This window comes from Orcinus orca, chromosome X, assembly GCF_937001465.1.
Source record: "Orcinus orca chromosome X, mOrcOrc1.1, whole genome shotgun sequence".
NCBI classification, from domain to species: domain Eukaryota; kingdom Metazoa; phylum Chordata; class Mammalia; order Artiodactyla; family Delphinidae; genus Orcinus; species Orcinus orca.
Genome location: NC_064580.1, coordinates 90,172,241 through 90,190,513, shown reverse-complemented (window position 1 = coordinate 90,190,513; position 18,273 = coordinate 90,172,241). Strand labels below are relative to the sequence as shown.

At 39.3% G+C, this 18,273-nt stretch overlaps 2 protein-coding genes and 1 pseudogene across 11 annotated transcripts in view; 2 read left to right on the top strand and 1 right to left on the bottom strand.

Moving 5' to 3' along the window:
* LOC101287598 (nuclear RNA export factor 2-like) overlaps positions 1 to 18,273 on the top strand; it is a 544,209-nt pseudogene that overhangs the window by 232,776 nt on the left and 293,160 nt on the right.
* Positions 1 to 18,273, top strand: part of LOC101286095 (nuclear RNA export factor 3) — a 383,514-nt gene that overhangs the window by 353,967 nt on the left and 11,274 nt on the right. The window lies entirely within an intron of this gene.
* On the bottom strand, positions 2,983 to 3,510 carry LOC101270858 (40S ribosomal protein SA-like). The gene has a single exon (XM_004286528.3). It carries the CDS (start codon positions 3,493 to 3,495, stop codon positions 2,998 to 3,000), a length of 498 nt encoding a protein of 165 aa, XP_004286576.3. The 5' UTR covers positions 3,496 to 3,510; the 3' UTR covers positions 2,983 to 2,997.

Here is an 18,273-nt window from a genome sequence, read left to right as displayed (position 1 = left end):
ACTTTTACCTAATTGTATATGAGATAGAGGCTTGTTTCATACTTCCAGTTTTAGAACCTGCTTTGTAAAAATTATTTTTTAAAATGTTTATACTTTTGACAACGTGAAATATGGACTTTGGGTAATAAAGGGTGTATAGATATAGGTTTATTGATTGTGACAAATGTAGCACTCTGAGGTGGGATATTGACAGTAGGAGGGGAATTGTGTGGGTTTGTGGGAGCAAGGGGTACATGGGAACTCTCTGTACTTTCTGCTCAATTTTTCCTTGAACCTAAAACTGCTCTACAAAATAAAGCCTATTTAAACAAACAAAAATCTTTATTGCTTTGGTTTTCTTTCCTTGCTAAAAAAATATTATATGCTTGGGGAAAATTTAGAAAGTAGAGGTCTTCACCAGCTGGTGAGGAGAACTGGAATTGCAAATTGAACCTCACAGTTGAGGACAACAGATTAGGTGGGGATGAGGGAGCACCAGGGGTTCCCTTAAACCCACTTGATGGACTTTTCTGGATGTGAAATGTGGCACAAGACCCTGTGCTTCCACTGCTATTAACTGTGCAGTCTCTGATCCTGTCTGATAAGTAAAATTTGGGATGATGCTATACGTAGTTTCTAATTGCTTCCTCCCCAGCCCCTTCACTATTAATTATGGACATATTTTCAGAAAAGTAAATCTCTCTCTACAACAAAAAATTTGCAAATAAATTTAAGACCAAATTCAAACCTCCTGTTTTAAAATGTTATTTTTATTATAATTACGTAAGTAGTAAATCTTGGATGTAAGATAAATTCGAACAACACGGAAGTGTACATAACATCTATATTTCGCCGCAACCCTGGAAATATCCATTGCTGTAATTTGGTGTATGTATAATTTATATATATTGTATGTTATATGAAGAGCTGTATAGAAAGACCTTTTCGTAGGAGAACATCCTCCACACCCAGCCACCTGAAAATACTGAATTCAGTGTTTGTTCACTGTCCTGGCAATGCAGAAGAGCCAGAAAAACTAAAGGCTGAGCATTTCTTATCTTCATCAACTTTTAGACCTTGAACTCTCTATTTTCTTTACAAGGCCTTTCCTTTTCAAAATTAATACGAACTGGCTTATGTTTCTCCTTCCAATGAATAGCTAAACAAATATACCAAAAATCCTTCCCTACAAATCAATATTCCTAAGCCACATCCTCCCCTCTCTCCTCATTTTCATAAACAACAAACTTCTCAAAGCAGGGGGAACTATATTCACTGTCTCCACTTTCTAACCTCCCTGTCATTCCTCAACCCACCCCTGTCTATTGCCTCTCCATTCAGCTGAATCTGCTCTCAACAAGGTCACCAATGGCATCATTGTTGTAAAACCCAAAGGAGTTCCTTTCAGCCCTTATCTATATAAATGAGCCCATGTTTCTGATGAAAACAAGACATGCTCCTTGATTTTGGTTGTTGTTAAAAACAAATCACAGACTTACAGAAAATTTGCTGGTATAAAACAAAGAATCCCCTGCCCCACCCCCTTCCCTGGACCATATGAGAGCAAGTTGCCAACACGATGCCCCATAGCTCCCAAATACTTTAGAGTGTATGTCTTACAGACAAGACCATTCTCCTATATAACCAGAAAACAACCATCAAAATCATGAAATTATCATTAATAAAATGTATCACAAGCTAATCCTCAGACCCTGTTCAAGTTTTGCCAGTTGTCTTAACGATGTCTTTCATAGCAAAAGGATCCAGGACAGAATCTTGTACTGTGGTGTCTCTTTAGTTTTCCACAGTCTAGCAAAGTTCCTCCGTTTTGTCTTGACTTTCATGACCTCGACATTTTTGAAGACTGTGGGCCGGTTATTTCATACCCTTTTCTCCCTCCCTTCCCCTTCCATTGCCTGCTGCCTTGAGACTTTCAGAGCTACAGTTCTAGATCTGACCACCAGGGGGGTATCTATCAACACTGACTACATTTTACAAAGGAAAAGCCATGATTTTCTTTTTTTTCCTACCCTTATTACAGTGACTCACCAAACTGTTTGCTAATTCCTTTCTACTTTCCAGGTCTGTTTTGTGTATGACCTCTCTGGCATGTGACTGATTTGAACCAACACTTCACCTAAGAAATTATATAAATGGCAAATCGGTACATGAAAAGGTGATCAACATTATTCGTCAATATGGAAATGTAAATTAAAATTACAGTGAGATATCACTACACCCCTATGAGAATGGCCAAAATTAAAAATGCTGACCATACTAAGCACTGACGATATTGTGGAGGATCAAACCCTCATACACTGCTGATGGGAATGAAAAATGGTATAACCACTTCAGAACCAGTTTGGTAATTTCTTACAACATTAATCTTACATCTACCATATGCTCCAGCCATTGAACCCCTAAGTATTTACCCTACAGAAAGAAAGCATGTGTCCCTGTAAAGACTTAAACCCAAATGTTCATACCAGTTTTATTTAAAAGAGCTTCATGTTGGAAACAACCTCATATCCCTCACCAGGTTAATGGATAAAACAAACTGTGATATATCTGTATAATAGAATACTACTCAGCAATAAAAAGAAACTATCTATACAGGCAACAAATGGGTAAATCTAGAAATAGGCTGAATGAAAGAAGCTAGGAAAAAAGTACATTCTATACAATTCTATTTACATAAAATCACAATGAAATTAATTAATAGTGACAGAAGTTCAGTGGTTGCCTGGGAACAGGAAAGGTCCAGGGGAGGAAGTTGGAGGCCAGAGGCAGGTGGGTGGGAGATTACAAAGGGGCACGAGGAAGTTCATTATCTCTGCTGTAGTGTTGGTTTCATGATGTAGACATATACAAAACCGTATTAAAGCATACAGTTCAAATGTGTGCCATGTATTGTATGTCAATCATAGGTCAATAAAGCATTTAAAATATATTTTTCTAAGTCTTTGATGCAATTAAAATAACCAGGAGAACAATACCCATCAATATGCTCTTATCATATTAATGGTGGTCAGGCTGGTGGTCAGCCCTGGGATCAGTAATCACTAGAAGTCTTGGCTCCCGGAACGCTGCCTGGATCTGGTTAGTGAAGGTTCCAGGAGTGAAGCAGCCAGTAATAGGAGTGGCTCCAGTGGCAGCAGCAAACTTCAGCCCAGCTCGCTGGCCAGTATTCCTGGAGGATATGACACTGACATCAGCTGGGTTTTCAATGGCAACAATGGCACGAGCCTCCAACAGAAGCTTCTCCCAGGTTCCCTTCAGATTTATGATGTAGATGCCATCACTTTTCCTTTTGTAGATGTACTGTTCCATTTGGAAGTCAAGGTTGGTGCCACCTAAGTGGGTTTCTGCTGCAAGGAATTTGAGGACATCCTTCTCCTTCATTTGCAGGACATCAAGACTCCGGACATTGTGAAAGTTTCCCTTTAAGTTCCGATGGGAATACAGAACAACGCCGTATGGACCCCTGTCTGGCTGGCACGGAAAAGGCAATTGCATATTTCAATACCCATCTGACAGACATACGTGAGAATCACTGACTATTATTTACACAGTTAGAAAATATATATGTAAACTTATTGCAAATGCATATTAAACATCAAGCAGCTCCCTCAAGCTATAGAATTCATTGCTTTTGCACAAATAAGGCATTTCTAAGATGGGCCTCAGGACTACTACAAAGCAAGTAGCTGCTGATGGAATGACATTCCACCTGCTAAACCTCTTTCCCATGAGATCAAAGTAGCTTCTCTACTTTTAGGCTAGAATCTCACAGGAGCTATTTTATAACATGCTTTTGTCCAGATCTATGAACTCACTAGAGCCAGGCGTCATATTCCACCAGGAAGTGAAGTGTTGTGGTTTCCTGAAGACTGCTGCCCTTGAATCGGGAGTAGAAGCTCCAGCAGCCATCAGGACACATGCTCAGAACCTGCCCCCTTCAGACACCTGATATGACCAAGGCCACCGGCATGAGAAGCTGCACAGGGAGAGACAGATCCAGCAATTACCATGCTTTACTGGTAACTGTGTGCCCTGCACCGTGCTAGGCACTGGGTTAGTGACATAGACAGTGAAACAACTGAGCAGTGATCCTAACTACCAGATGTTACAATGGGTTTCTCACCAGGGCCTTTTTCTTTTTCTTTCCTCATCTCTCCCCCAACAACAAAGTTGATAATAAATAAGAAGTGGCCAAACATTCATGATCCCACAATAACCACAGGACTATAGGCTTACTCATGTGTTATCACTGAATGTTCACAGCGATCCTGTGGGGAAAGCACTGTTATCCCCATTTTACAGAGGGGAAAGCTGAGGCTTAGAGTCGTTACCTGTGTCACCTCCCGCGCCCCTGCCTTTAGAAGGAAAGTGGCTCCAGGACACCCCTGGAGCAGGACACCGCACCCACTGGGGCTGGGCGGGACCCCAATGGCTTTACCTACGAGACAGCAGAGGCACCTAGCCCCAAAGCGGGAAAGAGGCGACTTGGAAGCGGATCCCTTTGTCTCCCCACACCCTAGGGCGGTCCAGCCACCACCGCCGGGACGCACACCCTCAGCTGAGTCCCAAACACCTGAAGGCGGGACCTGTGCTACTCATCAGGTCACGTCAGTCTCTGCAGAAAAGTCGTCACGGTCGCCTTATTGACGTCAGGTTTCCATGGCAACCGCGAGGCGCAGGCTAATCCCCCACACCGGAAATGCCTCTTGCACACTCCTCCACTCCCTGGATTTCGGTGAAAGCAGAGGACCTTAGCTCTGGCTACCACCAGAGAAAGCATACTAATTAGAGGCACTAGACTGGGATCCGGAAAATTGGCGAACTCTGCCCAGGCTGATGGAAAAAAACGTCCCTGTTGTCAGGAATATGTTTGCTTTAAAGAGACAAGAGCGGAGTTACTCTCAGTATACAGAGACCCAGGGAAATATCCTAGGATTCTTGGAGATGAGCTAGCCCTCAGAGGGCTAACAGAAGTTCGTCATCTATGGTAGAACATTAAGAGAATGTCTATAATCGTGTGATTGAATGATCTAGGAAGTTGGAAAAAAGTCACTTATTTATTTATATATTTATTAAGTCATTTAAAGAAACATTCAGAGGTGCTTCAGGGAGGCAGGCCTAGAAAAATATAATCATTTAATAGGCAGAAAGAAACCTAGTCAATTCCCCATACAATTGGTTTCTGTTGGGGAAATTCTTATTCTCCATTCCTGATGTTTTCTTCCATGAGGAGGGACATCCATGACCAAAATACTTCTAGCCTCTCTGTAATTCACTTCTCTATTGTGGGAATCACTTACCTGATGAGTGACTTTGGAAGGAGGGACACACAGCCCATACCCTTTCCCTTCAAAATTCTTGAAGCAAGCTGCCTTTATAGAGCACATGTTTACTCTGTTCTCAGGGGTGAGTCTAACAATAGATCCACAGCTCTTCTCCCCTTTTCTGAGTCTTGCTGGCTCCCCAACTTTTCCTATGATCCGTTACAAAATGCTTGTGTCTTTAAGGGGTCCCCCAAACATACCTTTTATCCACATCTGGGCTCTAACTCAAGAACTATGACAAAAGAATAAAAAGAACAAAACATCAATTCTATTACTTATAAAGGTGATATTGGAGAAAATGACTTAGATTTGCAGGCAATTGGGCTTCTTTTTTAATAAACCCCAGAATCATACTGACTTGACCAACTAAAAGTGCTTCATGAGACAGTCATAAAGGCCAAAGACTACAATGCAGAGCTATTTGCTGCTGGTGAAGAAGCTCTGTCTATATGTGCTCAAGGAAAGTAACTTCCTTGCCAAAGGTTATCCCTGTAGCAGGAGAGTGTTTCAGGAAACAATCTGAGAATCACTTTTCAAAGTGAGTAAACACCCCTTGTTCTATTACTCACCAAGCAACGTTCTGAGGGTATGGTGTTCCATGTGGTTTATGGAGCCAATTGTAGCAACAACCTCTCTGTTCCTTAACACAGGAGATTGCATTGGAGACTCCTCCTGTGGAGGGGGATTGGAATTAGGTTCTAAATTCCAAAAGTAGGGTGAAAATCATATGTCATGAAAATTTCCTATGGAAATCCCTTCAAGAAGGAATAGAAATATTCAGAAATCGATACCCACATATAAAGCTATATGCAATCTATAGCCGAAACTATAATGAAGTCCTACCAAGGCTTCAGGAATCAGTGAATCCCTATCCTTTCCAATGATTACAGACCACAGAAAAAAAGTACACCCCAAATACATGTTTTGGATATCCATTTCTACTTAATAAAGTCCCACAAATAATAGTCATTTATTATCTCTCAGGATTCAGTATGTTGACTCAGCTCAGTTGAGTGTTTTTCTGCTCCACATGGTTTCTGTCACTTTAGGTCACAGTCATCTGGAGGCTTAATTCAGCTAGGACATCCAAGAAGGTGTACTCACATGGATGATTGGTGCTGATTGGTGGGCTCAACTGGGGCTGTTAAACTTAGATTCACAGTCTCCTACTCCAGGGTGTCCAGATTTAGCAAATAAAAATAAAAGACACCAAGTTAAATTTCAATTTCAGATAAACAAAATCACATTTCATTTGACATACTTATGCTAAAAATTATCCCTTAGTTCTCTGGAATTCAAATTTAATTGCGTGTCCTGATTTTATCAGGCAACCCGACACAAAGAATGCTTTGTGGAGGAGAACCAAGGTGCTGGTGGTGAGGTATGGCTGTCTTGTCCTCACGATGTATGTGACAAAAAAGCATGGGCTTCTCACCAGAAACAGGTGGCAAAGAGGTTTCTCCCCAAGCCCACTGCCATAACTATGGATATAACCGGCAGCCTGGGCACCTTTAGTTGCTGGTGACCGATCTGTACAAAATGTATCAGGATACATACTGCTGAGGTGATCACCTCTGTTCTCCCTGTGTTTACCTTCCCTTCAGCAGGGAGCCAGGCTTGATGCCCCTTCCCCTTGCCTCCAGGGAAGTTTGTGACAGGGTTTGGAGCAGAGGCTGTCTGACACCTGTGTTTCTTCCATCTTTTGTAAAACCTTAAACTTACAGTAAGGATTGGGCTGTTTCTACCCGCTACAGAGCGGAGGGCTTCTGAGAGCCTGGAGAGGGAGAAGAAGGGAGATTTCTCCCACACTGGGATGAGGTCAGAGATCTACATGTCCCTCCAGGAGCAGGGACCTAGCACTGCTCCATATCAGTGCTTGTGGTGGTTCTGTGGATGGTTCATCAAGGCTGGGCAACCAGCAGTAAGAGAGATTTTCTCCTTTGAATCAAGCAGTCAGGGGGCCCGAAGACATTGAGTCACCTGTGTTGATGGTTCAACCCTGAACAGTGTGGACAGATGGGTCATGATGGCAGGGGTCTCACCCGGCTGCCTCAGGAAGACAAGATCCCACAAGTGGGACTTCTTTGTCAAAGAGTATGGACATTGAATATTTTTAATATTTACTGTTTAGTTGACCTTTGTAATCTTATTAGTATTTAGCACAAACAACCACAAGACGAGAGCACCTGTTTTTGCAGATCTGAGTCCATGATGGGTTTTACGTTTTTATTATTTGCTAATCTGATATCCTGGTGCTAGAACGTTAGATTATTTTAATCTTTCTTTGTTATAGTTCCCTATAAATGGCATATCTCACATTTGTGCCTCAGAATATATCCTGAAATAATTCCAGAATTTGAAAAGAAAATCTGATCAGTGACTTTATGTTTATGCTGCATCCTCTTTAAGTGGAAAATGTGGGGATACAATAACTCCATTCACTGCTGGTGGAGGACAGATTGGTACAACCTCTTTGCAGAGACATTGGCAATATCTATGAGAGAAGAAATAGTGAGGTCCCCATCAGCTGCTGCACTCTTGGACACTGGCTACAGAACTTCTTGGGCACCTGTGCCCCAGGAAATACGTGAAAGAATGGTCAGGGCAGCATGGAGTCATATGAAAGCAGCCCCACAGTCACCTTACTAGAGAAATCTCAAAAAAACCACTATTTTCAGATTTTAAAAAGGTTGCTAAAGGGAACTAGCTCTATGATAGTATTTATATGTTTATAGCTGAAACATGCACACAATTATATACCTTACATTATTCTCACAACAACTCTGGGAGGATGGCATCATTATTCCCATTGACAGATGACAGATTCATTCACTAATGGAAGATCAATCTTCCAGAGGCATCTTTTAAGGAACAGGAATGGGATCTACCTCCTACCCTCCCCAAAGGGCATCCAACAGTCTCCTTGACAGATGATGACCTTCTAGAACTTAAAACTTGTAGTTTTACATGTTTCTAAACTGTGCCCACTGAGGTAATATTCGCTCCCCATCCCCTCTCTTTGAAGAAGCTGATGGTGCAGATGAAATCCTAGTGCATGGTCCTGTAGAGGGTAATGGGTCTGGTGTCAAAGTCAAGGGTTTGTGATTCCTGCCTCCCCTTTATCTGCACTCTCTTCATCTGGGGGCTCAATGGGAAACTGCTTTTCCAATATCAATCTAAAAGGTAAAATAAAGGGACATAAAATGATGAGGAATTAAAGAAAATGGTTTGATGATCTTCTTACCTCACCCTGGATTCCTCAGCAAAGCCATCCTGCAACACAGAAATGGCCCCAAACCTCCTTTATTATGGAAGTGTGAATATGTGCTATTTCTGACTGCCATGTTTCCAGGTGATTTCTATGGCAGATATGTCTCAGGGTCTCTCACAAGGCTGCAGTCAAGGCAAAGGTAGTGGCTACAGCTACCTGAAGGCTCAACAGGGGGAGGCTTAGATAACAGTCATCACTTTCTAGGAGGGAGGAGAAAAGTGGGCCATGTCTCACATTTCTTGAAGTCCTACAATGTGTCATATACTCTGTGGAGGGTTCCCCATTTACTCCTCCCTATAGTCCTGTAAGGAAAGCATAATGGGTGCCCTTTTGCAGAAGAAAAAGGGCAGGCTAACAGAGGTTAAGCAAGCATTCCTGAATGGCACACCACATAATGGGCAGGGATTGCGTTCCAGGTTTTGTCTCCATCACAATTTTCCATTCATCCTCAGTGAAGCCAATATGGCCTCCCACCAAGAATCTGAAAATTGGTTCTTGAGAATAGGGGAAGGAAGTAGACATTACAATGGTTTGTGGCCCTCCAAAGGTCCACAGTACATAAATAGATGTAAACTACATCTATGGTATTAAAATTTCACATTCTATGCAGTAAAGTGTTGGCAAAGAAAAACTGTCTAAAGAGCCTCCTTGAGGGAGTAATAATGAAAGTAAGTTGAGATACACTGTGTATATCCAGCGATCTCTTATGTAGGTGATAGGGCTTAAGGACTGGTCATTTTACACTCCCCTATGGGCACTCACTCAAAAACCCCTCTTGGTGATGATGATGACGATGACAGAAATGAAATCCTGTCCCTGGGGCCAAGACACCTGTGAATGGGGACCAAGTGAATTGACTGGTTTTAAGGTGGTAGACAAGTTCTCAGTCAGAACAGGTGCTTCCTCTAGGATAGGTGGTCTGAAGAGTAAGATATTAATGTTGACAAAACTATTTTATGCAAGTGGAACTCTAAATTGTATATCCTTTAATCTTCACATTTATTTGAGTAAAGTATTATTAAATCCACTGTTTACATCAGAGTATAGGGAAGTTTGGAGAAGTTAGATAAAAGGGGGAAACTTCTTTGTTAATGCCTGCTTAGTAGTGTAACCTGGACTTCACTAAAGCTTCTCCTATTGTGTCCTGAAGCCACCAGGACATGTCCTAATCCTAATTTCTTTCAGTGCTCATATTTCATGCTGCCAAGGCTATCAATTTTTTTTTTTTTTCCTGCGGTACGCAGGCCTCTTACCGCTGCGGCCTCTCCTGTCGCGGAGCACAGGCTCCGGACGCGCAGGCTCAGCAGCCATGGCTCACGGGCCCAGCCGCTCCACGGCATGTGGGATCTTCCCCGATCGGGGCACGAACCCGTGTCCCCTGCATCGGCAGGCGGAGTCTCAACCACTGCGCCACCAGGGAAGCCCCAATTTTTTAAATATAATGAGCCATATTACTTTTATTTTATTTATTTATTTATTTATTTATTTTAACATCTTTATTGGGGTATAATTGCTTTACAATGGTGTGTTAGTTTCTGCTTTATAACAAAGTGAATCAGTCATACATAAACATATGTTCCCATATGTCTTCCCTGTTGCGTCTCCTTCCCTCCCACCCTCCCCATCCCACCCCTCCAGGCTGTCACAAAGCACCGAGCCAATATCCCTGTGCCATGCGGCTGCTTCCCACTAGCTATCTACCTTACTGCGTTTGTTAGTGTGTATATGCCCATGACTCTCTCTCGCCCTGTCACAGCGAGCCATATTACTTTTAAATTATAATATTAAAATTTAAAAGACTGTATTACAAAATAATCATTAAAACTTGCTTGACAAGCCTGGAGTAAATACTTGAAAATTATATGAAGTGAACTCTCATGATATTGAAGCATTCCCAGGAACCAATATAAACAGATAATCTAATGATGTTGTGGTAGGCAGCCCCTAAAACAGTCTCTAATGATCTTCGCCTTCTGGCATTCACTTCCTTATATAATTTGGCCTATTGTGTGTGGGCTGGAGTTAGTGACTTTCTTTAATGGCTAGAATATATGAGAAGAGATGGGGTTCAATTTTGAGACAAGGTTACAAAGAGGCTGTGTCTTCCTTGTTGGTCTCACGCTCATTCTGAGAGAAGCCAGCTGCCATGTTGTGAGCTACCCAAGTAACAAGGAACCCATGTCTCTGGCCAGAAGCAGTGAGGCCCTGAGACCTGCCAGTAACCAGCTACCTTTGCCTTGATTGCAGCCTTGTGAGAGACCCTGAGCCAGAGCCTTCCACTTTAGCTTCTCCCTGATTCTTGATCCAAAGAAATGGTGTAGTATTATATATTTGTTATTTTAAACATCTAAATTTTTGAGTAATTTATTTTTCACCAATAGATGACTAATATAAATATAAACAGAATTCAAAGAGCAATATACATGTCTTAGAAACATTTAAAAACACAGCTAATGAAATACAAATGAAAACATAAAGAGATACTATTTTTGATGCAATAAAGCAAGTTGCAAAATATGAATAAGGTGATTCCAATATTGAAAAAAATATATGTATGAATAAATATTTTTGTGTATCTGTGATTATGATAATAATTCACCTATAGAGAAACACATCTGGAGAACATGCACCTGTCTGTTGATAATAGACACCTTTGGGTCAGGAGACAGTAATCAGGCAGGAGGGAGATTCAGGGTAATTTAATTTTATACATGTACAGTTCTATATTGCTTGAAATTCTATAAACAGAAAAATTTATTGATGAAAATTTGAAAACACAAAATACTTTCACAGATAAAGTAGTTATGGTTTTATTGTTTTAGAAATGTATTCAAAGAATACTGATTCATACAGAAAATAATCTGATTACAATTTTTGACACTGGATCTGTACACGTAAGTGTGTGTCAGTGTGGGTTTCTCTGGCTGAAACTTGATAATATCTGTGTGCTTCCATGTCTCAAGTTCTATCACCTTATGTATTCATGGGCTGTGCATCCTTGTTATTTGGATTCAAAATCCTTGATGGGTCCCTTTTTAAGTTTGTGAGCTTACGCAAAGTACTTAACATCTTAGTTTCTTATCTATTTCATCTGTACAATAGGGATGAAAATGTCACATAATAGTTTTATGAATAAATGTTGCCCGGGCCAAAACAAATGTTACCTAATTTTGATATTGTGATATGTTTAAAGGCCACTAGTATTTTTGCAAGCATAATCATTAGTTGATTTATATCAGTTTCAGGTGTACAACATAGTGATTCAACATTTTTATAGATTATACTCCATTTAAAGTTATCATAAAATAATGGCGATGTTTCCCTGTGCTGTGCAATATACCCTCGTAGCTTTTTTATTGTATACATGGTATTTTGTACCTCTTAACTCCCTACCCCTATCTTGCCCCTCCTCCCTTCCCTCTGCCCACTTAGTGAGCAAAATTGGGCACCACTGTGCTATAAGGAAATGGTTACCCACTGGTAACCACTAGTTTGTTCTCTGTATCTGTGAGTCTGTTTCTTTTTTGTTAAATTCACTAGTTCATTTTATAGTTTAGATTCCACACATAAGTGATATCATACAGTATTTGTCTTTGTCTAATTTATGTTGTTAAGCATAATATGTTCCAAGTCCATCTATGTTGCTGCAAATGGCAAAATTTCATTATTTTTTATGGCTGAATGACATTCCATTATATATATACCACATCTTCAATAACCATTCATCTGTTGATGGACACTTAGGTTGCTTCCATATCTTGACTTATAAATAAGGCTGCTATGAACATTGGGGTGCACGTATCTTTTCCAATGTGTTTTTGTTTTCTTTGGAAATAGACCCAGGAGTGGAATTGCTAGATCATATGGGAGTTCTATTTTTAGCTTTCTGAGGAGCCTCCATACTGCTTTCCATAGTGTCTGCACCAATTTACATTCTCAACAACAGTGTACAAGTGTTCCCTTTTCTTTACATCCTTGCCATTTGTTATTTGTAGAATTTTTGATGATAGCCATTCTGACAAGTGTGAGGTGATATCTCATTGTGGTTTTGATGTTCATTTCTCTGATGATTAGCAATGTTGAGCATCTTTCCATGACCTGTTGGCTATCTGTCTTCTTTGTAAACATGTCTATTCAGGTCTTCTGCCCATTTTGTAATTAGTTTGTTTGGTTTTTTTGCTATTGAGTTGTATGAGCTGTTTATATGTTTTGGATATTAACGCTTTATTGGTCATATCATTTGCAAATATTTTTCTCCCACTCAGTAGGTTATCTTTTTGTCAAACTGTGTTTTGATGCATCACCAAATTAATCAGATTCAAGGGTTTTGCTCAAAGTATCCATGACTATGAATGAAAGCATCTTAATTCTGACCTCAATTACTATAGTTTGTTACCTATTAGCAAACACGTTGTAATGCAGATTTTAATTGTAATGATTTAAAAGGAAACTCTGTAATTTTGAGAACATAAATTATTTTTGAGAAACGTGTATTTCTACTTGGTTTGGCCAATGATATTCTTACAGCTGTTAATTCATTTCCATTGAGAAATGATATATAGCTTTTCTTTTCTGTTAAAAGCAATATCTGGGTGATATGGGTTTTTTTTGTGTGTGGGGGGGTCTATAGGTATAATTTGCTACAAATTGTAACAATTTAAAATTATTATAAATTGGAGGAATAGTCTCCCGTGATCTGAAACTATTATACAGTTCAGCAAAGAAATCACTAGTCATTGAAAAACTAGTGAACATAATAGTTTCCAACATACATCTTTATTGTTTCCCTTTTATAAAACTAATTAACATAAACAAAATACCAATCAGCATTCACGTAGGAATTATACTTGTTCATCACTGTCTGTTTATGGATACAAACATTGCACCAAAATCAATGAAAGCCTTTTGTGAGAATCAATTGGCTATATGAATTTATAATAAAGAAGATTTTATATTGTATTATTTGTAAATAGCGTGCTGCATATCTTTTTATCAGTGAATTTATAATACGTATATGAGTGTGTGTGTACATGCATGCACATATTTTATCAGAGAACATATTGTTAAGCTAAACACACCACAGTGTATCTAAATGCTATAATTTCAAATAATCTAGCCTAAAATACCTCCTTCTTACCTATTCTAGGCCTCAAATTACTCCACTAAAGATTATCCCATTAGCTTAAAATGTTGAGTCCTTTCAAAAGGCAACTATTTCTCAACAGGGTATTGATGGAAGCTCAATTATATATACTTTTTTTTAACATCTTTATTGGAGTATAATTACTTTACAATGGTGTGCTAGTTTCTGCTTTATAACAAAGTGAATCAGTTATACATATGCATATGTCCCCATATCTCTTCCCTCTTGTGTCTCCCTCCCTCCCACCCTCCCTATCCCACCCCTCTAGGTGGTCACAAAGCACCGAGCTGATCTCCCTGTTCTATGCAGCTGCTTCCCACTAGCTATGCAGCTCAATATCAAAAAAACAAACAACCCAATCAAAAAATGGGCAGATGACCTAAATAGACATTTCTCCAAAGAAGATATACAGATTGCCAACAAACACATGAAAGAATGCTCAACATCATTAATCATTAAGGAAATGTAAATCAAAACTACAATAAGATATCATCTCACACTGGTCAGAATGGTCATCATCAAAAAATCTACAAAAACTAAATGCTGGAGAGGGTGTGGAGGAAAGGGAACCCTCTTGCACTGTTGGTGGGAATGTAAATTGATACAGCCACTATGGAGAACAGTATGGAGGTTTCTTAAAAAACTAAAACTAGAACTACCATACGACCTAGCAATCCCACTACTGGGCATATACCCTGAGAAAACCATAATTCAAAAAGAGTCATGCACCAAAATGTTCATTGCAGCTCTATTTACAACAGCCAGGACATGGAGGCAACCTAAGTGTCCAGCAACAGATGAATGGATAAAGAAGATGTGGCACATATATACAATGGAATATTACTCAGCCATAAAAAGAAACAAAACTGAGTTATTTGTAGTGAGGTGGATGGACGTAGAGTCTGTCAAACAGAGTGAAGTATGTCAGAAAGAGAAAAACAACTATCGTATGCTATCACATATATACGGAACCTAAAAAAATAATGGTCGTGAAGAACCTAGGGGCAGGATGGGAATAAAGACACAGACCTACTAGAGAATGGACTTGAGGATACGGGGAGGGGGAAGGGTAAGCTGGGACAAAATGAGAGAGTGGCATGGTGATATGGTTTTAAAACAGTGGAAATAAAAACAAAACTTGTCTCAAATCGTCACAGTAAATTGAAACTAGCTTTTATATTGTTTTCAGTTGTCAGCAAGGGAAACCATAAAGTTAACTATGTATGTCAGTGTTTTGTAGTGTTGCTGTTATTTGCAATTTCCCTCCATCCTTGAATGTATTTTCCACATTGTGTAAACTGAGTGTGAATTCCTGTTATGGTTGTAAACAAAGCCCATAAAATTATATCCAATAAATAAAGCAAGGCCTGGTGAATCAGTAGGAAGAGTAAAGGCCTCGGCTTCAGAATACGTGGGTTCCAGTCTGGAATCAGCCAATGAGTAGGAGCATGACATGGGGCAATGTGGAACATTAAGGTCCCAAACCTCAGGTTCCCCATCCCGGGAGTGAGGATTCTCCCCCTCATAGGGTCCTTGTCAGGATTTATTGAAATCACAAGACAGTGAAGGTCACAAAAGTGCCTTAGTCTCAGCCAGGCCTGAAATCTGAGGCTCGGTTTCCTTATCAGTAAAGAATGAGTCACAATATGGAGTTTGTAGTTATGTCAAAAGGATTAAGTGTTATGTGTAGATTAAAAGATAAGCCAGTGTCCTATTATGCACATAATTAATGAGAATATAAAAATGATGATATCTCATCAGGGGTTAAAGGAACATTTTGCTTCCTTCCTTAATTTTTTTTTTTTTACTGTTTTCCAAGTTCATTTAAATATTTTGAAATATATTTAAGAGTATTCCACACAGCAAATTATTCAAAACCTTTCAAACCTGCAATTTTACCTCTGGAAGGTTCATTTGGTCTTTGCCATGCAAAACTATGCCTGCTAAAAATCACAGACTCTCGTTGTAGTACTCTTATGGGCTCTTGTAGAGGAAGGAAGATTAATCCACAGCCTGCTCAGCTTCTCTGAACTACACGCTCCGATTGCTGTCTGTGGAAGAACTCTGCATTTCCGTTGCTGAACTGACCTGTGTCCCCAGCATCCCTCTCAAAAGTGGCAGAGAGAATCTGAGGCAACTCTTCAGACAAGATATTTGAAAATTTCAGCATCTTAAGTCCACTGTGTGATGCTACAGCCTATGAAACATTGTGAGCTCACAGTCTTTGGTCCCCTTTCACATGAAACATGTGTCTGGAGATGGTAAAGGTGGTGGAGTTACTAGATGCCTCGTGGTAATCACACCAGTAGGGTATGTCTGAGACTTCTCACGTGAAGTGAAGTTTAAGCTGAGATCTGAGCCTAAGGAGGCTTTAGCCAGCAGAAGAGGAGAGAGTGGAGACTAGCCAGATATAACAGGAAGGAAATACCCTGTAACCTGGTTCATCCCTTTGGAAAATCCAGAGTGCAAATCCCTTACCCAGAAGTTTGTCACGCTGGGAGAAACTTTGTGAAACTTAACAGGACAGTTGTAGAAAGTACCTGAACCCCTTCTGCCCTCCTTGCTCCCACCTCAGGCCTTTACTGACCACCAGTCCTCTAAGAGGAGTCCTATATTATTACTATGATTTCTATCTGTGAAACCATAGAGAAGAAGAAAATCGTTAGGTAAAGCAATTTGAGCATGATTTTATTTCACATGTTCTTCCACCACTCACTATGCAAGCAACTTTTAGTAGATTTTTCTTTCCCTTTCCCAAATAACATTTTTCACTGGAGAAAATTCAGAAATTGGAGGTCTGTGCCACCTGGTGAGCATATCTGGAATGGCAGCTTGGATGTCGCATAGCAGGAAGCCTTGGCAGGAGGAAGGGAGAAAGGTGCCCATCGGATGGTAATATCTGGAAGATTTTGTGGCGAATGAAGCATTAAGGGTGAGTTAGAGCCCAGGTACATTAAGTCTAGTGGCAAGAATTTTCTTCAGCCCCTTCCTCCCAATAGTGACAGGAAACGTTTATATGTATAATTGAGAGACAAGGGTAATGTGAAAAAATATATAGATTTATATATAAACACAGTTAAGTCACATACATAATTTCTTTGCAATGAAATTCCCAGCTAGGTATATACTATAGTGTTATAAAAATTTGCATCATTTATTCTTCTGATTTCAAATTAATATCTTTCTTTCCAAAACTAATGAAATGCAGGAATGTGTATATGCTAGAGAAAATATTTTTCTATTTGTTTTCATCTTTTTACATAGCAAGATGTATATTGTTGGTAATTTAGTTTATATTTCCCGGATGTATTTCTCTGTGTACAGTACTATATAAGTAAGTTTACATGAATATACTTATTCTTCCAAAATTTACTCACAATATGTATACATACTATGTATACATATGTTATATGTGTATGCTTATGTGTATATGCATATGTAAATATATGTACCCATACATACATGCATATATAATTGTTTTTGTATTTGTTTAATCTTTATATGTTTGTGATTCATAGTTGTTATTTAAATTTTTTAATAGACTTTAAATGATGCTCTTTTACTAATCAGATATATTTATATAATATAATATTAAACATTTGGCTATAAAATATGTTCCAAACACTTTCCCAATAATTCGCATTCCTTTATATGTGACATTTCTGTTTGGGAGACATGGACTTTTTCTAACTTTCCTTCAATTTCTCTAATTAAGTTTGTGACAGAGTTAAACGCTTTTCTTGGGTCACGTATATCGTTTTGGTTGTCCTAGTGTCAATGCCACGCTGATAGGGTACTCAAACAGCCCTCTCCCCCATGTCTTGATCTTGAAGGGGATGTAGATGAAATCTACTCCCTTGAGCCTGGAGGCCTGGATATGAGGCTACAGAGATTGAACTGTCCTGAGGAATTTGTGTAGGGCTCAGGTTGAAACAGAGGAAATTAACCTCTATGGAGGGAAGGAAATGATCATTTATGGAATTATTTTAGGCCAGAGGCACTTTACATGGTGTCTCCTATAAGCAAACAAGTATTCAAATATTTTACCCAATATTCACCAATGTAGAATTTGGTCTAAAGCTCTTTTCCATTTTGCCCTGAAGCCATCAAGGCTTTGAATCTAGAATTCCTAGTGGACTAGTATTTGATGCAACCCTATGTATTACTCATTTTTTTCTGTCATGGCTGTGTTATTTTTAAATTTTAAAAATCCATGAAAATTAAAGCAATTTCTGTACTGTCAAAAGAAAAAAAATTAAAAGTTTGAAAAGCTTGGAGACAACATTTCAAACAGTATTACAGATTTCGTGCTCATGTGCAAGAACAAACAGGATTTCTGTTAATCAGCAGAGAAAGGAACAAAAGATGACCACAAATAATTCAATTCATCTAAAAATAAAAATGCTTCTTCAGTAAAGATCTGGAAAGATGCCAAACCATTAACTGAAGAAGCAAAAATCGAAAGATCTCATAATAAATGAAAAAAATCAATTTGCATAAAATTGCTTATGAAATTGAATTTTTATTTATTTATT